The following is a 22,658-nucleotide window of genomic DNA, read 5'->3' on the forward strand; positions in this document are numbered from 1 at the left end:
CTGTGTTGTGGGAAAAAAGACCTTCAGACCATCCACCAAGAGAGTATCATTTCAAGAGGAACTCTCTGCCCTCCTCTGGCAAAATGCAATAGAACCAGTTCTTCCGCGGGAGAGGGGTCGAGGATTTTACACCAGTTACTTTATCATACCAAAAAAGACTGAAGGAGTTTGACCAATTCTCGACCTGGAAGATTTAAACAAACTCCTACTGAAAAAAAAAAATCTCATTGTTTCCCTGGAATCACTCCTCCCCATGATCCAACTTGACAACTGGCTTTTCTCTCTAGATCTGAAGGAGGCATATATTCACATGCCTATTCTCCCTGCACACAAGAAGTTCCTGCACTTACTCTGTGGGACTCTGCATTATCAATACAAGGTCTTACTGTTTGGCTTGGCTTTATCTCCTCGAGTCTTCACAAAATGCCTGATAGTGGTAGCTGCAGTACTTCACAAGTGGGACATATATTTCTTCCCCTACTTCAACGACTGGTTAATAAAAGCAGCCTCCTGAGAGGTGGCACAGACCTCAATTCTCTCCGCTATATATGGCTCCTAGAACTTCTTGGTTTTGTGATAAATTACCCCAAAGCACATTTTCAGCCAGTTCAGACCTTAGAGTTCATCGAGGCTCTCCTGGACACTACTCAGGGTTGATCCTTCCTCCCTCAACCGAGAGCGGACAACATAATGCATCTCGCTGCTCAGATTTCCAGATCCTCCCAAGTATCTACTTGTCCATGTAACACAATTGGCTTGGCCCCACTTTTGAATATCTCAGTGGCCTCTTTCCTCTCAGTTGTCTCAAACCACGGAGTTGCTGTCAGTCCGTATTTGGGTTACTCTACAGCTACAACACTCTTTACAGTGGTCATAGGAGCTGACTCTGTGGGTGCTGTGGGTGCTTGAGCACCCCAGATATTGAGAAAATTCCTTCTATATGTCCAGGAAGAGTTTATTTCCACTGGGCCTAGCACCCCCAATAATTCTGAAAAGTTGGCTCCTATGACAGTGGTGTATGGTTTTCTAGAATCTTACCCGAAGACTTCCGTTTCAGCCTCTTCTACATTACAAAGTCCTCACCACAGTTGCCTCCATGGTAGGTTGGAGTGCTCATCTTGATGGTTTCCATACAGAGGGTTCTTGGTCCCCACAGAAAAAAACATCATATCAATCTCCTGGAATTTCAAGTGGTCTGGAACGCCCTCAAAAATTTCCAAGACCACATTGATCAGATAAGTCTAATTTGCATGGACATCAAAGTTACAATGTATTACCTGAACAAACAGGGAGGAATAGGTTCTTACCACCTCTATCGACAAGCAATCCAGATATGGACTTGGGTAACTTCTCGAAACATTTCTATAAAATTGTTTATCTAGCCAGCAAACAGAATGCTCTGGTAGACAAATTGAGACTTTCAGCCTCATGAATGGTCTCTCAGCATGCCTGTGGCTCGTCAAATATTCCAGCAGTGGGGGACCCAGAGATAGACCTGTTTGCTTCTCCTCAGAACAATAAGCTTCCCTGTTTTTGTTTCAGAATATATATGCTCCCAGCTGTGTAGTCCCAGATGCCTTCCTTTTCCATTGGGGAACAGATCATCTAATTTCCTTTCCCCCAGTGCCGTAGCGAGGGCTAATGGCACCCAGGGGCGGGTCACAGCTGCGCACCCCCCCCCCCCCCCCGGGTGCAGCACGGCACGACCCCCCCCCCCCTCTGCGGCAACCTCCCCCCCCCCCCCCCGGACCGCATTCTTACCTGCGGGAGGGCCGATCCACCCCAAGTGCACGTCACTCGGAGCTGCGTCGGCCCCGCTGGTTCCCTGCTCTCTCTGCCCCGGAACAGGAAGTAACCTGTTCCGGGGCAGAGAGAGCAGGGAACCAGCGGGGCCGGCACCCCCTGAGCGCGTGCACCCTGGGCAGACTGCCCCTCCCGCCCCCCCTTCCTACGCTACTGCTTTCCCCCGTTTCCTCTCATTGGGAAAATGCTTCTCAAACTACGTCAAGACTAAGGGACCATGATCCTAATTGCTCCCCACTGGCCACATCAAATTTGGTTCCCTCTTCTAGAGCTAACTTACAAGGAACCATTGAGGTCTCCCACATGTGAGAATATTGGCCTGTTCTCAGAGAACACTTGCTACAGGTAAGTAACTTTACTTTCTATGAATATGTGTTGCATAAATTCACATGATGACCTGTATCCATTTGAAGCATTGAATTCTCAGTTCACTTTACTTCATACCTCATCATCAGAAAAGGAGCTAGCAGTTGCAGCAAATATGTGGCAGTTTGTGTTTGCTTGGTAACCAGATTTTCAAAGCTTTAGAACTGCTGTTTTGGGAGGCTCCTTTCATCAACACACAGATCATGTGACTGGATTGAATCCATAAAATTATAAATTTATATTATTAGTACATTTCATTTAACAGATAACACATTTATGTAGACTGCTAGAAAACTTAGATTAGCCAGGATATTAATACATTCTGCCAGGTAAATGAGGTATAGCCAAAGAACTTCAGTTTATTTGCCTAAACTAAATCAACTATAATGTATAAAGATTGCTGTTTTGAAGTAGTCAAGTATTATTGGTCTGTTTGGATCTTAAATCACAAGGGAGTAGTAGTCTTAGTCCTGATTTGATGTCCAGTATTTGCTGACATTTATCCTGTGTGGCAAAAAAATAGAAATCTGTATAATCACACTTCTCTAATCGATAGAGTAATTGATAAACCAGATACGATTTAAACTGATTGCTAGCCTGTAGAACTCCTTAGAGGCTTTGGGCGCTCTTAATTTTGACATGTATGTAGTGTACCTTGTGGATGAATTATCTGCCTTTGTTTGCTTAATGATGGGCCGGGTGTTAAAGTCAAGTGTTTAATTAACCCAGCAATGGGCTGTGCTGTCACTTAGACGTACAGCTGATTGAGGTATCTTACCAAGAATACTGAATAGAAATGATAATGTGGCACCGAGATGGAAGATTGCTTTTTTCAGTCCATTTGCAGGGTCACTGCTTTGAATCTGTGATCGGATGAAAAGTATTCAGCCTATTTAAGAACAATATTGGCATTTAAGTGTGCCTTCCATACATTATGTAACTAAAATAAATAAATATATTTTATTTAGTAAGCCATTTGTGTCTTAAGGGTTCAAATATAAAAGTTTATTATTCAATGGCTTCTGTGTAATTTCCTGTTAGTAAAATGGAACACCAGCTAGTCATATAAATCTGCCTTAAACAAATGCCAGATTTTTAATCTCTGCTTTATAGTAATTAAAGGATATTTCATACCTCTCTCCCATCTATTGACTTGGGTATGTTTGTTCTGGGGCTCTTTGACCCCTTAATGCGAAATGTCTTAAACTTTAGGGATCTAGGTTGCTCGTGGTGTTTTTATTTTTGTTTTATATTGAAAGGATTATTTTAATATATGGAAACTTTTATGGTCTTTAGAAAACTATGCATCTAAAATGCAAACGCGCTTTTTTGCTTTCTTACTTGGATGTAGCTCACACCTTTGTCAGTAGTATCTCAGGTGCAGTAGGCATTTCCTTGTCCCTGGAAGGCTCACAGTCTAAAGTTTGTACCTGAGGATTGGAAGCTTAAATGACTTGTCAAATTTGGATCACAAGAAGCAGTAGTAGGATTAGGAATATGTATTGCTATTATTAAAATGGTATTTGCTGCAAATACAATTAACTTAGTGATTCTCAACATGCAAAGACAGTTTACTGATGGACTGAGCTGGAGACGACTTGGCCAATCAATTGGCTGGAACTGCAGGCGGTAATGTATGTCTTTCAGGAGTTTCATACTCTGCTGTTGGACAAGATGGTCAGAGTTTTTTCGGACAACATGACGACGGTGGCTTACATCAATCGCCAGGGTGGGGCACAGAGCAGGGCTCTATCGGTTGAGGCAGGCCACCTCCTGGAATGGACGGAAACCCATCTGCAGTGCCTCTCGGCAGCTCACTTTGCGGGGCAATGCAATGTGCAGGCAGATTTTCTTAGCTGGCATATCCTAGATCCTGCAGACTGGGAATTATCTGAGGAAGCATTTCACGTGATAGTGATATACCAAAGATGAGGCGTTCTGGAAATGGACCTGATAGCGACCAGGGCCGATGCCAAGGTGTCTGTCTTTTTCAGAAGAAGAAAAGAATCTGAATGCGCCACTGCGGCTGTGGCCGGAGTCGGTCCTTCTCTATGTCTTTTCTCCATGGCCGTTGATAGGGTTCTGCGCAGGATCGGGCAAAACCAAGGGCAGGCCATCCTGGTAGCCCCAGATTGGCCGCTGTGTCTGTGGTATGCAGACTTGGTTCGTCTCCTTGTGGAGCCTCCACTTCGACTTCTGGTCAGCCCTGGCCATCTCATCAGGAATCCAATTCAGATAGAGGATCCTTACTAATTGGTTTTATGGCCTGGCTGTTGAGTGGTTGCACTTGACGAAAAAGGGCTATTCGAATGAGGTAATTGCTACCTTATTGCAGGCTCAGAAAAGATCTGCTTCTACGGTCTATGCCCAGGTATGGCGTCTGTTTGTTGCTTGGTGTGAGGATCGCGCTTGGTCTCCGTTCAAGACATCTGTGGCTCAGCTCTTGGCCTTTTTGCAGGATGGGTTGCAGAAGGGGCTGGCTTATAATTCACTGCAGGTGCAGGTGGTGGCTCTGGCCTGTTTCCAGGGTTGAGTATCAGGTTCTTCTCTGGCTGCTTACCCGACATGGTTCGTTTTTTGTAGGGAATGCTATGGCTTCGTCCTCTGCTACGCCAACTTTGCCTGACCTGGAACTTAAATTTGTTCCTTAAGGCTTTGCAAGGAGTGCCCTTTGAGCCCTTGCGCAAGGCTTCTGACAATGATGTCACCTTGAAGGCAGTATTATTGGTGGCTATGGCCTCGGCGAAGAGAGCCTCGGAATGTCAGGTGCTGTCTTGTTGCAATCCGTTCATTCCATTTTCTGAGTGTGGCGTCACTCTGTGGATGGTGCCTTCCTTTTTGCCGAAGATTGTCTCAGCGTTTCATATCAATCAGCCCTTGTTTCTTCTTTCTTTTCAGAAAGAAGACTACCCTGCATAGTTTAGGGATTATCCGACTCTTGGATGTTTGGCTTGTTCTGCACCGATACCTGCAGAAGTCCAGTGACTTTTGACGGTCGGACCACTTGTTTGTTCTCCTTTCCAGTTCACGGTGGGATGCTGCTTTTAAGGGTAATATCGCCCGGTGGATTAAGGACGCAATTTCCTCTGTGTATGTGTTGGCTGGTCGGGTGCCTCTGGTGGCGTTGAGAGCCCACTCCACTAGGGTATAAATTCTGTTAATATTTCATCATCTGTCTCTTCATTTTGGCCAGGTAGACAATGGTATACCCCCACCATTATTCATTTTTCCTTCACAGATGGAATTTCTATCCATATAGCTTCCATGGTGCACTCTGTTTCCTGCAGAATTTATATTCTTTTTAATTCAAATGCTGTCTTTAACTTATGGTGCCACACCTCCACCAATATGGTCTACTCTGTCATTAGAATATATTTTCCATCCTGGTATCAGTAGTTCATTGGTTATCCTCTGTCCGCCACGTGTCTGAGATTTGGATTTGGATGTTGCCAAAAGAGAACACGAAGAGAAACTTGCCTCATATATGTGAAAAACTCATAATAACTTTTTCAGGTATATGAAAAGCAGAAAGTCTGAGGGAATCTGTGGGGATGGTTAGATCATCAAGGAGTAAAAGGGGCAGTTAGGGAAGACAAGGCCATAGTGGAGAAGCTGAATGAATTTTTTTTGCTTTCGTCTTTACTGAAGAAGATGTAAAAGATCTACCTGTACCAAGGGTGACGATGCGGAGGAACCGAAAGAAATCTTGGTGAACCTGTAAGATGTACTGGGTCAAATCGACAAATTAAAGTGTAGTAAATGCACCTGGATCGAATGGTATACATCCTACGGTACTGAAAGAACTCAAATATGAAATTGTAGATCTGCTGTTAATTGTCTGCTGTTAATTGTCCATAGTACCTGAAGATTGGAGGATGGCCAATGTAATGCCAATTTTTAAAAAGGGATCGAGGGGTGATCTGAGAAATTACAGACAGGTAAACCTGACATCAGTGCTGGACAAAATAGTGAAAATTATTATAAAGAATAAAATCACTGAACATATAGACAAATATGATTTAATGGGACAGAGTCAACATGGAATCAGCCAAGGGAATCTTGCCTCACTAATTTGCTTTATTTCTTTGAAGGCATGAATAAGCAAGTGGATAAAGGTGAGCCAATCGATGTATCTAGGTATTCATGAGAGACTCCTGAGAAAAGTAAAGAGCCATGGGATAGGAGGCAGTGTTCTATTGTGGATTAGGAATTGGTTGATGGATAGAAAACAGAGAGTAGGGTTAAATGCCGATTCTCTCAGTGGAGGAGATTGAATAGTGGAGTGCCCCAAGGTTCTGAACTGAGACTGGGGCAATTTAACATATTTATTAATGATCTGGAAATGGGAACTACGAGTGAGGTGATTAAATTTGCAGACAAGGCAAAACTGTTCAGAGTTGTTAAAATGCATGCAGATTGTGAAAAATTGCAGGAAGTCCTTAGGAAGTTGGACGACTGGGCATCCAAATGGCAGATTAAATTTAATGTGGACAAGTGCAAAGTGATACACATTGGGAAGAATAATCCAAATCATAGTTACTTGATGCTAAGATCTACCTTAGGTGTCAGCACCCAAGAAAAAGATCTAGGTGTCATCATAGACATTCTGAAATCTTCTGCCCAGTGTGTGGTGGTGGCCAAAAAGCAAACTGGATACTAAGAATTATTAGGAAAGGGATAGAAAATAAGACAAAGAATATTATAATGCTTCTGTATCACTCTATGGTGCAATTCTGGTCGCCGTATCTTATGAAAGATATAGCAGAATTAGAAAAGTTTCAAAGAGTGACCAAAATGATTAAAGGGATGGAACTCCTCTCATATGAGGAAAGGCTTAAGAGGTTAGGACTCTTCAGCTTCGAAAAGAGATGGCTGAGGGGGATATGATAGAGGTCTACAAAATACTTTGTGGTGTAGAACGGGTAAACATAAATCATTTTTTTACTTTTTCAAAAAGTACAAAGACTAGGGGACACTCAAGGAAGTTACATGGTAGTACTTTTAAAACAAACAGGAGGAAATATTTGTTCACTCAACAAATAGTTAAGCTCTGGAATTCATTGCCAGAGCATATTTTATGAGCAGTTTGTGTATCTAGGTTTAAAAAAGGTTTGGACAAGTTCCTAGAGATAAAGTTCATGGTCTGCTATTGAGATAGACATGGGGAAAGCCACTGCTTGTCCCTGGGATTAGTAGCATGGAATCTTACTACTATCTGGGATTCTGTCAGATACTTGTGACCTGAATTGACCAGTGCTAGAAGCAGGATAATAGGCTAGATGGACCATTGGTCTGACCCAGTATGGCTATTCTTATGTTCAGTGCTATATAGTCTATCTTTGTATATTTTTAGGCTTCTAGTATGTTTTTTGTTTATATTTGTAACCTGTTTCATAGTTGACAGGGATAATCTTTCAACTCTTTTCCTTACAAAAAGGCACTTGGGCTACTTTTGCTTGTATTGCAGCTTCATTGGAATGCCCTGAGTATCTCTGTTCTGATAGTTACTATGTGCTCCTAAGTGAATACTTGACTATCCCCTAGGTTCTAGTTTAAAAGTTGATCTATTATACCCATTTTTAAACATTATTGCCAGCAAACACCGTTCTACCCCAGGTAAGGCAGAGCCCATCCTGTGGGAATAGGTCTCCCCTTTCCCAGAATGTTGCCTGCTAAATCCCTTTTTCCTGCACTGTTGTCTCATCTACTCATTGGGGCCAATGCAGAAAGCCACAAGGTAGAGCGGTGGCTCAGCACATGGCTTCTACTGCAAAATTAACAAGAAAATATACCATGACTATGCAATAATCGGAAAGCATGCAAACTACTGCCGTGTTAAAAAAAAAAGTGGCAGTAATCTGCAGCTCATTACGAAAATGGTTCCCTTCCTCTTGGTGCATGGACGATGATTGCCTCAGACAATGACATGAGTGATGTTTAAAAAAAATTTTTAAAGTAAGCCATTGGTCTACATACCCCCAATACTACCAAAAGCCCTGGTAGTCTAACAGCACTGCCCCCTCCCCCCAAAACAAAATTCACTAGTAGTTTAGTGTAATGATTGAATCACTTGGAGGGCAGGTCCTGGCTACAGAATGACTTCCTGCCACACCAAGGTGGTGATCTCCATTCAGTCCACCTTCCTCCTTCATGGTAGCAGAGGTTGCCAGACTGGAAGGGAGACTCTGCTACTATACTCCTGAAGATGTCTATCTGCCTTAGCTCCTCCAAATCTGCTGCTCTAACTTTCAGAGATTGTTGCACTGAGGGACATATCTAGCACCTTACTTCAGAAGGCCCTGGGATACACAACAGATACTGCTGCGAGGATCTAAGCCTTTGGATTGGGGAATATAGTCATCTAAGATTAATTAAATATTGAGGTTTTGCATCAAAGAACTTTATATTCTGCACTCCACTGAACAGAAAGTCACTGGTGCTCCTTCAAAATAGTACTGGTGTGGATATGAACCGTCCTTCATAGCTAATCTGGTTGCAGGTGAAGACCTTGATATAAAGAATTGTAATGATGTATCTGCCTTGTAAATAAGAGCATGAATCACTGTAACCAGATGGTCTTTTTGCAAAAAAGGGTGTAACTGCCTAATCTACCATAATTTTAAATATTTTACTTTTATCTCATTAATTGAAACACAAGATAGTGTTTTTTGTTTTGTTTTACGCAATATATTGGCATACATAGCTTATTTAATTAAGGATGATCTTTGTTTTTAACTACATATAGATTGTATACACCCACACACATTATATATATATATATATATATATATATACACATACATACATACATTCTAAAAAAAAAAAAAAATATATATATATATATATATATATATATATATATATATAAAATCCACATTTTAAGAAAGTTCCTTATACAACTATTTTTATACCCAATTTGAAATTGTGACATATATACCACAATTTCCACAGTTTTGAATTGGGTATAAAAATGACCGTGTAAGGAACTTCCTTAAAATGTGGATTATTAAATTGAGTTTATTTTCTTGGAAGAAAAGGATTAGCCATTGACTGCAGGTGTTGAAGCAATATGTTATAATGACTTAAGCTTTTGCAGGTTTCAGTGAGTGATAGTGATAAATGTTTTTCCAGCATAGAAAATGTAGCTTATGTGTGTGTGTGTATGTTTATATATATCTATAGATAGATATGTGAAAATATATATATATTTTTTTCCAGTGTTCACATACCTAGTTTCCCTGGAGCTTATCATCTCTGTCAGGTTAATCAATAGGCACCGTATGGCAGAGGGTCAGTAATCAGTGTCATCGTGCCTTTAAATCGCGTTGAAAATTTGCTTAAAGCCTGAGCCAATTAACATCGAGATGATGAATGGATGGGTAGATGAGAATAGCCTGACGCTTAGGGGCTTTGTGAAAAGGAGATGCTCAGCTGTTGAGCAGCAGACACCAGCGAATAAAATCAGCCATTCATATGAGTTTAGTCCACCCACTCTTAATGATAATGTCAATCTAGCAAAATATACACACATTGGAGTTGTCATGAGTTAATAAATCAAAGGAGTTTGTCAAAGGCATTCAGATAGATTAACGAGGCAGCAGCAATAACAAGTCAAATTTGCATAGAGAATTGCCCAAATCTCAGTAAATTATGATCGTGTTTTTCATTTGATTATTTGCTAATGTCTCAGGAGGGAGAATGATTATATTAGCATGCAAAATCTACTCTAGCAGTAGAAATTTGAGGTATAGAGGGCCTGGCACACTGTGACAATCAATCAGTTTCTGCATAGTAGCATAAAAACAAGGCTTTGAAATGGATGCATTTTCCACCCCCTGTTCTACTCAGCTAAATGGTTCAGCTCGACAGAGGTTTTATATCGCTGTAACAGAGTACTGAATTGTGCCTTCAGGCAGAATATAGTTTTGCTGCTATAACCAACCTATCCATCTGCCAACCAGATTGGAATTCTTCTATCCAAGGCTTCTATTAACCCCCACTGACAACTCCAAACAGGATTAAGAATTTTGAAGCATGAAAATATTTGGGCTAGCATCATGTATAGAACCTTTTGTTTTGAAAATGCTGCTGCTGTACTGTTTTCCAGTGGTGGATGAAAGCATATGAGAGAGAGGGAGAATATTTATTACCTATTTAATGGAAGTGGAAGGAAATGAAAGAATGGAAGGGTTAGTGTGTTCTTTGTGAGGGCTTTAAGAAGCCTTGTCCAGGGTAACTCTATATTCAATTAATTGTTTCACAGACAGTTTGAGTCTGTTTTCAAGAAAATGACAACATTGTTCTTATTGTGTTAGTATTTGGGCCACTATGATTAGGATATAAGCAGCAGTTTCAACCTTGCTGATTAAAAAATTTAAAAAAATCATATTTAATGTCATTAACTCTCTGGGAGCATTTTAGCTTCTCCAGTTACATTAGTCAGTGAAACTGAAATATCTTTTTAAAGAGACAACTTACCTTGATATATACATAATTTTGCTCTGAAATTATATTGGCAGAAAAGGTTTCGCAAACTAAAATTTGTGTGCCTAAAAAAATGTAACTGTTAGTGAGGTCCTTGTAACTTTGGCTTAAACTTCTATTAAAAGGTTCAGGATATGGAGGTACCAACCTTAGCAGTGGTATGTTGTATGGTACATTTCAACCAGCTAAGCAACGTGTGTGGTTTATTGCTGCTGTCATCAAAGAATGCCTACTAGAGGTAATGCTTTCTCAAGTTACAAATAAAAATCTAAGCATTTACAAATCATGGATCTTGACTGATGAATATAAAATTGAGTGAGAATACAGCTTTTGTTTCAGACTTTTTTTTAGAGGGTCGGGAGAGGGTGAGAGAGCATGGAAGGGGTGAGTTTGATGATGAGACTATGACTAAGAACATGAACTTCTCAGCTCTTACACCTCATTTATTCATTACACCAGAGGCTACCTACTCCTTCATCTACCCAACTGCAGAAACATATTGTCACACTCCACCCATCCGAAGGTGTGGGCCAAGTATCCAAAGCATCGTCCACACGATGGTGTGGACTGAGTATTCAAAACTAAAGCACCATCCACCCAAGGGTGTGGACCAAGTATACAAAACCAAGGTAAGGACTCCAGTCAAAGGTCCATCCACAAATAGTTCTCTGGAATCCATCAGCCAGTAATCCACCAAGTAGTCCTCTAGAGTCTGTCAACCAGTAATCCACTAGTGCGTAGTCCTTGATTCTCTCCAGGTGATGGAGAGAATGAATTCCAATTCTACCACCTGGCTGACTACAAGGTCCTATCTTGATCCCTCCCTTGATCCCTCCCCAGTATCCACCTATGTATTTTATATGCAAATGTGGGTTATTTTAATCAGCTTCTGGGCACCTGTCTCTCTTACCCAGCTATCGGGGAATTATGTTAACATCTCACAGAGGGGTTAGTTCCCCCCCCCCCTCACCCATCACCTCCCATATAGCTTCCCTGACTGCTGCTTCTTCCCGCACATTGGTCACAGCAGGCTGAAGTTTTGTGATGGGCTGCAGTGATGTCAAGCAAGTTCACTGAATTCCTACCTGATTCTGGATGGAACTATAATCTGTGGCCCATGGCCAAAAATTGCATTGTAGTGGCTGGGTAGGTGGGGGATGAGGTAATTTTCCATACTGTATAAACCCCCAAGTAGTTGCAGAATGGGCTCATAGTGTCACAGAGACTGGTTTCAGGTGACTTCTGTGACATAGAGGGGCATTTTCGAAAGGGACGTCCATGTTTTGATATGGATGTCCTCGCAAAACATCCCGATCTAGGGATGGGGAAACCCGTATTTTCAAAACAAGATGGACGTCCATCTTTCGTTTCAAAAATACCGTCAGGGACGTCCAAATCCTTAAATTTAGTCATCCCTAGATTTAGTCATTTCTGATTTTCGGCGAGAATCGAAACCAAGGACGTCCATCTCAGAAATGACCAAGTGCAAGCCATTTGGTCGTGGAAGGAGCCAGCATTTGTAGTGCACTGGTCCCCCTGACATGCCAGGACACCAACCGGGCACCCTAGGGGGCACTGCAGTGGACTTCATAAATTGCTCCCAGGTGTATAGCTCCCTTACCTTGTGTGCTGAGCCCCCCACCCCCCCCCCCATACCCACTACCCACAACTGTACACCACTACCATAGCCCTTATGGGTGAATGGGGGCACCTAGATGTGGGTACAGTGGGTTTGTGGTGGGTTTTGGAGGGCTCGCTGTTTCCTCCACAGACGTAACAGGTGGGGGGGATGGGCCTGAGTCCGCCTCCCTGAAGTGCACTGCACCCACTAAAACTGCTCCAGGGACCTGCATACTGCTGGCATGGACCTGAGTATGACATCTGAGGCTGACATAGAGGCTGGCACAAAATATTTTGAAAGATATTTTTTGAGGGGGGGGGGGGTTAGTGACCACTGGGGGAGTAAGGGGCGGTCATCCCCGATTCTCTCATCTGGTCATTTTGGGCACCTTTTTGTGCCTTAGTTGTAAGAAAAACACGACCAGGTAAAGTCGTTGACCTGGTTGTTCAAGTGTTCGTCAGGGACGTCCTTGTTTCTTTCAATTATGGGTCGAGGATATCCAAGTGTTAGGCAAGCCCATGTCCCATCTTCGCTACACCTCTGACACACCCCTTGAACTTTGGCCGTCCCTGCGACAGAAAGCAGTTGGGGACATCCAAAATCGGCTTTCGATTATACCGATTTGGACGACCCTGTGAGAAGGACGTCCATCTTCCGATTTATGTCGAAAGATGGGCGTCCTTCTCTTTCGAAAATGAGCCCGATAGTGACAAAGAAGCACAGGAGTCAATATTTAGGGCAGCCAACATATAACGTTTTATGGATAACAGTACAAATATTCAGTGGATGGAACTGTGTATTCAAGTGTGAATCCTGAAAATGCCAGCATATGGTAATTTATCTGTTTAAATTTATTCCTGCCATTATTGTGTTCAGACATTGATGCATTAAGTGAGACAGAATGGCTGAATTTTATCATTCTACATATAACTTTTAACCCTGCATTAGGACTGCCCCAAATCCCACTCCAGTTTAAAATGGATAACCTTGGCTGTATGGCAACTTACATGAGTTTAATGTTTTTCCAAATAAGTGCAGCAATTTTTAATATTGAGTCCATAAGTCATTAGCTGCCATTTTACTCTTGGCAGGGATATTTTTTTATCCTGGGTGTATCACTGTAAAATAAACTCCTCCCTTCCACTTCTAGGGTCAGTAGCCTGGGTAGTACTAGGAAACTTTAGTCCCAAGGTCAGGAGAGACATCTCATCTAAGAAGTCCCTTAGTGCTACTCCATGTGACAGGGGTTATATAGGAGCAGTGATTGTCTTCCATGGTATTATTTATTTACTAGTAAAAAAGGCCCGTTTCTGTAAGAAATGAAACGGGCGCTAGCAAGGTTTTCCTCGGAGTGTAAGTTTGAGAGAGAGAGAGAGAGTGTGTGTGAGAGATGGAGTGTGTGTGTCAGAGAGAGAATGAGAGACAGAGTGTGTGTGTGTGTGTGAGAGAGAGAGAGAGTGAGTCTATGTGCGAGTGTGTGTGTGTGAGAGAGAGAGAGTGTGTGTGTGTGGGAATGAGAGTGTGTGTGTGTGTGAATGAGAGTGTGTGCCAGGGTGGCCTCCTCCCTCCCTCTCTCCCTCCCTGCCAGAGGCCCCCCATCCCTTTCTGTCTGCCAGGGGCCCCCCTCCCTCCTATTTCCATGGCCCTACCAGTTCCAGTGTTCTCCCTCCCTCCCTCTGAGTTCCAGGTTTGTCCCCCCCCCCTTCCCAGTTCTAGGTTCATTGCCTCGCTTAGGGCCCTACCAGCCTCAGGGTTGCCCCTTTTCCCTCCCTCCCTCCGACTTCCATGTTCTTCCCCCCCCCCTCCCAGTTCCAGGTTTCTCCTCTCCCTACCGGTTCCAGGGTACCCCCTATTTCCTTCCTTCCCTCTTAGTTCCAGGTTTGCCCCCCCCCCCCCCTTCCAGTTCCAGGTTCTTTGCCTCCCTCCCTCCCTCCCTCCCTCGTGATACGTTCTTTGATTTTGAGCAAATTTTTTTTTCTTGTATCTGTTCAGTGAAAGGTTTTTTCTCCTACACACCCATCTCCTCCTCCTCCGCCGCTCCCTGCCACTTTCTCCGTGAGTTTCCCTACTCCTCCCCCTGCCTGCCTGTTACTTGTGCTGTGCGTAAGCCGGTCGCCGAGTTGTGGATGGAGGGAGAGCGGGCGGGCGGTCTCTGACAGTGCGCTGAAGCCTTTCTTCTAGCTCAGTGGGAAGGGCTGCCAAAATGCTCGTTCCGCTCCCCGGTTCTCCGTTTTGTAGCGCGTGCAGCTCTGATACTTAGGGAGCACAATAGCTGATGGGCGCGAGGCTGTTTTTTCTTTTGCTGTGTTGTTTGATGCCAGATTTGCGCGTGGCAGTGTGTGTGTGTGGGGGGGGGGAGGGGGGTAGAATCAGCTGTGAGTGACGTCAGCCTGGCTACGGAGCCTAGCTCAGCAACGCCGAAGGAGCCACGGACCCAGGCAAGACATTAGAACGTTGGTGGTGAGAATTATTATATAGGATATCTCAGATTATCCCAAACAAGTTTGAGTTCAGTGTGGCTTACAATAAACAGTATAGGATACATAAGAAAAAATAATGCATAACAAAGTAATTTGTTGTAAGAATTCAATTTTACAATACAGTATCATAAACATACTCAGATAGCTATGGATGTTTAACATTTAGAAAATCTATTATGAATGAGAAATTGTACATGAAGCAAAAAGAAAGTTAATGGTAAATAGAGTAATAACCAATTCAGGTAATAATTAATTGTTTAAGATATGGTTGTTCTTTGTGAGGGTCTGTTTGAATAGGAATGATTTGAGGATTTTGCGAAATCTAATATATTCCTGTATATTGGGTGGTAAGGAGTTCCACCATTTGGTTCCTAAGTAAGTGAAGTCTGCAGAGTGGACAGTTTTCTAGATCACTTTTTTGCAGTTTGGGAGGTGTAGTCTAAGATAGTTTCTTGCCTCGTATTTAGCGTTTCTTTGAGTTAAGTTTATTAATAGTACCATATAGTCTGGAGCTGTGCCATTTAGGATTTGAAAGATAAAGGTACATAATTTGAAGGTGATTCTCGCTTTGATGGGAGCCAGTGTAATTTGATTAATAAAGGGGAGGCATTTTCAAAACAAAAGATTTTATATATGAACCTGGCTGCAGTGTTTTGATCTGTTTGAAGTTTTTTCAACAGGTACTCCTTACAGCCAGCATATATGGCATTACAGTAATTGAATTGGAATAATGTTAATGATGGTACCAAAAGTCTGAATGTTTCTGATGAGAAATAGGGTCTGATTCTTTTTAGTTTCCAAAGAGACCTGAAGGATTTTGTGATTACTGAGGAAACTTGAATATCAAATGTTAAATGTTTGTCTATAATTATACCTAGAATTTTCAGTTTATTGTCTTTGGAGAATGAAGTGTTGTCAATTATGAAACTGTTGTAGTCTTTTTGGTCAAATAGGTTGGTAATGACTAAGAATTTAGTTTTTTTTTTCTTTATTTAGTTTGGATTCTGAGGCTCAGGTTTCCATCAAATTTAAGACAAGTTATGCCATTTGTAAGATAACTTGAATGTTCTTTTTGAAGGTTATGTATATGGTAACCCGTCATCAGCATATATAAATGTTCTGAATCCTGCTGTTTCTAGTCTGTTACCTACTGGTGACATCATTACATTAAACAGTGTGGGCAATAGTGGAGAGCCCTGAGGAACATACCAAACTGCATTATTAAGATCTTAGACCCTATGCTAATTTCCTTTCTGTGATTTGATACTAGGGTAGTAAGGACAGACTCGGTGCTGTAGCATAGTCTGAAACCTGATTGCGATTTTTGTAGTAGGAAGAAATGTGAAAGGCTGCTACTATTCCTTCCATCGCCTTTATCATCAAAGGAATGGCGACTACTGGGTCTGCAGTTTGTTACATCAGTTTTGGGGATTGAATTGTTTTTTGGTGGGGGGATTGGTGTTAGTATAATAGACTTAGACAAAAAATAGGACAATACCACTATGTTTGAAACAAATGAAATTTTACCATCCAAAGTGGCTCAACCAATTAACAGTTGCTATTCAACTTTTTTTATATATATTCAGCTTTTTTTTAAATATTCAACTTTTTAAAATATTTGTAAAAATAAGGAGGAAAAAAGCCTCTGTATTCCCGTTTCAGTACATATTTGTGTCTGTTAAACCGGGATGGAATCTTCATAGGCTAAAAAAACCTCCTTATACCTTTAATCAACAAAACACATCATTTTTGACGAACACTTATCTTTTAGTGCCGTCCTTGCCGTTGCAATTTGGCTTCACTTTGATATGCCTATTAAAGGTATAAGGAGGTTTTTTAGCCTATGAAGATTCCATCCCGGTTTAACAGACACAAATATGTACTGAAACGGGAATACAGAGGCTTTTTTCCTCCTTATTTTTACACATATTTAAAAAAGTTGAATATTAAAAAAAAAGCTGAATATATATAAAAAAAAAGTTGAATAGCAGCTGTTAATTGGTTAGTATAATAGAGCCTTTATTATCAGGGAAAGTGCTGTGGAATAGTAGGAAGGAGATATACTGCTGAAGCAGATTAATGACTATATTAGGAGCTTCCTTCATAAGGTAACTAGGACAAGGGTCAAGTATGCATTGTGAGGTTGGGTATTTTAGGAGGTAATGTTTTACTGTGTCATGGGTTGGGTTGGTAGTTGGAAGAAAGACCAGATTCTGTTAGTGGCTATTCCTGTATATGTATCTGACTGTTTTTTGTAAATATCTTGATGGTTGATTTTTAATTTGAGTACGCCTTCTCTTATTTTAACTGTTTTTTGTTCGAAAAAAGTAGCCAGTTGCTCTGCTGCTGGTGGGGGACTCAGTGGTTGTGGTTATTTCTTTTGTGGATAATAGGCTTTTTATCAGATCAAAAAGTTTACTGGTATTAAGGAAATTACCACCGATTATTTTGTTATAGTATTGAGTTTTTGCAATTTTGATTTCATTTTTATATGTTTTGATAGCAATTTTCTAAGTTAATTTGTTTTCGTTTGATTTGTCTTTAGCCCATTTTCTTTACAGTTTTCTACATTTCCTTTTCAAAAGAAGGATAAATTGATTAAACCAAGGTGAATTTTTTTGGGTTGGTTTGAATGTAGATTTTAGGGGAGCTATGTTATATGAGACATTTTTGCATAAGTCATCCCATTTAATCTTGACTTTGTTATTGTCTGCTGGAGGAAGAGCAGTGGCATTCCTGGGGGGGGGGGGGGGGGGCGGTCCGCCCCGGGTGTACGCCGCTGGGGGAGGGGTGCCGCGCGCGCCTGTCCTCCGTTGGTCCATGCTTCTTCTCTGCCCCGGAACAGGTTACTTCCTGTTCCGGGGCAGAGAAGAAGCATGGACCAACGGAGGACAGGCGCGCGCGGCACCCCCTCCCCAGCGGCGTGCACCTGGCGGGGTGGGGGTTCCTACGCGGGGGTGTCCTTTCGCCGGGGGGGGTCCGCGCTGCATCGGGGGGGGGGCGCTGCACCCGGGGGTGGGGCGCATTGGAGATCCGCCCTGGGTGCCAGCCCCCCCAGGAACGCCACTGAGGAAGAGCAGGATTGTTGATGATGTTGGACGAGAAGGTTATGGTATTTATTTTTCCTCTAGTTTTGTGAGGAGTCGTAGTACTTTTATTTTTCTTTGATTTTATATTTTCCATCCAATAGAGGGAGAATTTGAGTTTACTGTGATCTGACCAGGGAGTTTGAGTCCAAGTATTATGTGCATTGATGATGCATTCTGTGTGATTTTAGCAGAAATGAGCCTCAAGTGAGCTTTGAATGTGCTCTTCATGGAAACATCTATCTTACTTAGTAGATGACTGCAGATAAAGACCTGCATGGTCCATCCAGCCTGCCCAATAAGGTAAACTCATAGCATGTGTTGCAATATAACATATATATTCTTGATCTTCATCTGTCCTTGCCATTTTCAGAGCACAGACCATAAAAGTCTGCCTGGCACTGGACATACTTCCCAACTATTGGAGTTGCTATTGAAGCCCACTCCAGCCCATCCAGATATGTCTAGCCATAATCGGGGCACAGACCGTAGACGTCTGCCTTGCACTGGTCTTATTTTCCAGTTACTGGAGTTACTAAGCACCACTAAGTTTTGATTTGCTTCCATTCTCTTTCCATATAGGAATCCTTTGTGTTTATACCACATATTTTTAAATTCTGTTACCATTTTCATCTCCACTATCTCCCACCACCCTTTCTGTGAAAAAGTACTTCCTGACATTATTCCTAAGTCAACCCAGCTTGCAACTTCAATTCGTGTCTTCTAGTTATATTGGTATACTAGTGCGGGCTCTGATTCTTTTAACTTGTTTGGTACTGGTTACTAGTAGAAATAATAATGATGTGGTTATGCAACAGCTATCCTTACTTTAATTATTTATCCATTCATTTAAGATCATGCACTTCCACACACCGTTCTATTCCTGGCAATTATCTTTCACCAATAGGAGGTATTTGCAAGTACTGCCATCAGTCATTGATGAGATATCTATGTGACACTAATGATTTTTTTTCTTTGTGTTACTGTTGTGATTATTTCTGTAAACAGCCTCTTATTGTAACATGTAATATTCCAAAACCATTTGTTTTCCAAGTTATACTTTTGTGCAATCCTATCTACTGGTTTTTATTTTTAAGAACAAAAGCTCTAGATATAAACGTCCTTCTGATTAAAGACAAAATGTGACTTCCAGCTATCCTGTCTTTAGTGAGCTTAACCCAATTGCTAACAGTGGGACATGTTCAGGATACCTTGTAATAGCATGCTATTGACGCTGTTGTTGGTGCTGTATTGGTTTTTCTCAAGCTGTGCAAGACAATATGCACTTTGCATTTTTCAGATTTTGTTTTTCTTTTTTCCAGTAATCTTGGCTTTACCCACCTCCCTGTCCCCCCTTGCCCTTCACCTCCGACAACCTATATAAAAACATTTCCTGTGTTCTCCAAAATTATTCCTGATGGGTACGCCTAATCTGATTTTGTTAACTGCTCGTTTTGATTTTCCTGATAGCCCACCACATGTATCAATAGTATCCTTTTACATCAGTGGACCACAAAATCAGATATTTCAGAAAGTTGCCTTTCTTGTGAAAAAAAAAAGTTAGCAAACAAAGCATGATTAAATCTTATTCCTTTTTCACAGAATTCCTCAGAGAGAGAGGACTGTATAAATGATGAACCCCCTAGGAAAATTATACCAGAGAAGAATACACTTAGACAGGTGATGTATCCTTTTTTAAATTTCTCTTTTATTTTTAAGCTGTCATGTCAAAGCCTTTTGTGTGTGTGTGTGTGTGTGTGTGTGTGTGTGTGTGTGTGTGTGTGTGTATAGAACTGAGAGGCCAGCCCCAGTGGTTCACTGGCAGTGCTCAGCCATGCCTGCAGAGGACTTGGGTTTAATTCTCAGGTTATGATGTTTACTGCCAGGGCATGCTGGGATTGCTGTAGAGCAGGGCAGTGCCGTAGCGAGGGCGGCTGACACCCAGGGCGGGTCGCCGCTGCGCACCCCCCCCCCAGAGCGCATTCTTACTTAGTTTAGAAGCGAGGAGTGGGCGGGAGGGCCGATCCGCCCCCGAGTCCACGTCGCTGGGAGCTGCGTCGGCTCCATTGGTTCCTTGCTCTCTCTGCCCCGGAACAGGAAGTAACCTGTTCCGGGGCAGAGGGAGCAAGGAACCAACGGAGACGACACCCCCCCAGCAGCGTGCACCTGGGGCGGACCGCCCTACCGCCCCCCCTTCCTACGCCACTGGAGCAGGGTTCTCACCCGAGTCCTAGGGACACACCCACCCAGTTAGGTTTTCAGATATGCATGAGATAGATTTGCATTCAGTACATCCATTGTGTGGAAATCTATCACTTCCATTGTGGATATCCTGAAAACCTGGCGGTCTGGGTTGAGAACAACTGCTTTACAGTGCTGAATTAGGGGAGAAGGATATAAAAGTAGTGGTAAAAAAATATATATATATCTACAGCTACTTGCAAATGAAAACTTATGATGCTATTTCCCAGTCCTGGTTTCCGTTGAGCAGAAAGTATGAAAGAGTAGGTTCAAGTGGCTATGCCAAAACAAAATAAAGAAAAACCCTCTGAGAATTGTAGAAGATTTAGGATTTGATATGTCAGCTGTGTCCTAGCCTAAATGGTTTTGCAATATCTTGCTGCCTAGATTTCTTTCCTTGGCATTTATCTGAAAAAATTTTATGAAAAAGAATTCTTTATGTGTATATAAAAAATAGCATTTTGAATTTCAGCTGTGGCTCCTTTTTGTGCAGATGGCCTATGTTTTGGAGGGGGGGGGGGGAGTTAACATTTTCAGTTTATTCAATTTAGTGTACATAATACTGAAAACCATGGGCCCTGTTTACTAAGGTACACTAGAGGCGTGTTAGCGTTTTTAGCGCACTCTAACCGTGTATATGTCCATAATATTCCTATGTCCACAATATTCCTTAGTAAACAGGGCCCCGTGTCTTTAAAAACCAGCAAGGATTTAACAGATAAAGGAAAAGAAAATAAATAGTATTAGAAAATTGCTGTTGATCCTGTAATAAAAAGCCCCTATAGCAACAGGTCCAAAATGAATTAAAATCCCCCCTTTCAATGCATTGTTTGCAAAGGCAAATCCCCTGATTCTATATAATGCGCTAGAGATTTTGGTGTGGATTTTATAAAAATGCGTGCAACTTAATTGGCTTGATAAGCTAATGAGCGCTGATAACCGCACTTAGAGCCTCTTTTACAAAGCCACGGTACCAATTTCAGGTGTGGCAAATGAGAGGAAGCCCATTCAATTCCTATGGGCTTCCTCTCATTTGCCACACCAGAAATCGGTACCGTGGCTTTGTAAAAGAAGCCAGTAACAAGCAATAATGAACACTAATTGGCACTGATTAGAATTTAGGCACAACTCGCTAAGCATATTCTGTAACAATGTGCGCCGAACTTCTAAAGTGCACAGGCAAAAAGGTGTGGTTATAGGCAGGGAAATGGGCGTTTTGTGGGTGTTCCAAAATTTCTGTGCCTACTTATAGGATATGGCCCAGTGCGCTTAAATCTATGTACCGGGATTTATGCCATATTTTTGATGTAAATGGATGCACGTAGATTTAGGCACTGAAATATCAACTAAGCATATTCTATAATTGGTGCCTAAATCTAGGCGCCAATTATAGAATACACTTAGTCGGCACTGATTTCAGCACTGTTTTAGGCGCCATATATAGAATCTCCCCCAAAGTGCGTAAGGAAAAATAAGAGAATATAAATGTGTTCATGACAAGTCCGTGGATTGTAATTGCATCTCAATTCATATATGTTATAATGCCATTGTATCGCTCCATGGTGCGACCGCACCTGGAGTATTGTGTTCAGTACTGGTCTCCGTATCTCAAAAAAGATATAGTAGAATTGGAAAAGGTACAGCGAAGGGCGACGAAAATGATAGTGGGGATGGGACGACTTTCCTATGAAGAGAGGCTGAGAAGGCTAGGGCTTTTTAGCTTGGAGAAGAGACGGCTGAGGGGAGATATGATAGAAGTGTATAAAATAATGAGTGGAATGGATCGGGTGGATGTGAAGCGACTGTTCACGCTATCCAAAAATACTAGGACTAGAGGGCATGAGTTGAAGCTACAGTGTGGTAAATTTAAAACGAATCGGAGAAAATTTTTCTTCACCCAACGTGTAATTAGACTCTGGAATTCGTTGCCGGAGAACGTGGTACGGGCGGTTAGCTTGACGGAGTTTAAAAAGGGGTTAGATAGATTCCTAAAGGACAAGTCCATAGACCGCTATTAAATGGACTTGGAAAAATTCCGCATTTTTAGGTATAACTTGTCTGGAATGTTTTTACGTTTGGGGAGCGTGCCAGGTGCCCTTGACCTGGATTGGCCACTGTCGGTGACAGGATGCTGGGCTAGATGGACCTTTGGTCTTTCCCAGTATGGCACTACTTATGTACTTATGTACTTATTCAGCCTAAGAAAAGAAGCACCTGAAATTACATGCTGACCATGAAAAACCACCACATTTTATGATCACAGCAAAACAATAAATTATTGAGGATAAAATATAACTATATATAGATATATATTTTAATTTGTACCTTGATAGTTTAGCACTAAGTCTTTGTGACAGATTTTTATCATTCCGTAACCTGCAGACACGTAATTAGATATTTATTTCTGTGAACTAGGGTGTGTCTAGAAATGCTGAAGAATAATGTGTACATTAAAACCTAAAAAAAGGTTCCTTTTGTAGCTGAAAATGTTTTTAAAATGCTGTCTATCATTATGGAAAACTAATTCAACCAGCTTTTTACTCATAGGGAAATTTAAAAAATTTAAAAATTATATAC

At 41.8% G+C, this 22,658-nt stretch overlaps 1 protein-coding gene across 2 annotated transcripts in view; it reads left to right on the plus strand.

Moving 5' to 3' along the window:
- BTRC (beta-transducin repeat containing E3 ubiquitin protein ligase) overlaps window positions 1-22,658 on the plus strand; it is a 417,532-nt gene that overhangs the window by 157,294 nt on the left and 237,580 nt on the right. For both annotated transcript variants that reach the window (XM_030202848.1, XM_030202849.1), the window contains one exon: window positions 19,443-19,520. In XM_030202848.1, the coding sequence (XP_030058708.1) occupies window positions 19,443-19,520 (78 nt within the window). The remainder of the gene's footprint in view (window positions 1-19,442; window positions 19,521-22,658) is intronic.

Source organism: Microcaecilia unicolor, chromosome 5 (genome assembly GCF_901765095.1).
Source record: "Microcaecilia unicolor chromosome 5, aMicUni1.1, whole genome shotgun sequence".
Classification (NCBI taxonomy): Eukaryota; Metazoa; Chordata; class Amphibia; order Gymnophiona; family Siphonopidae; genus Microcaecilia; species Microcaecilia unicolor.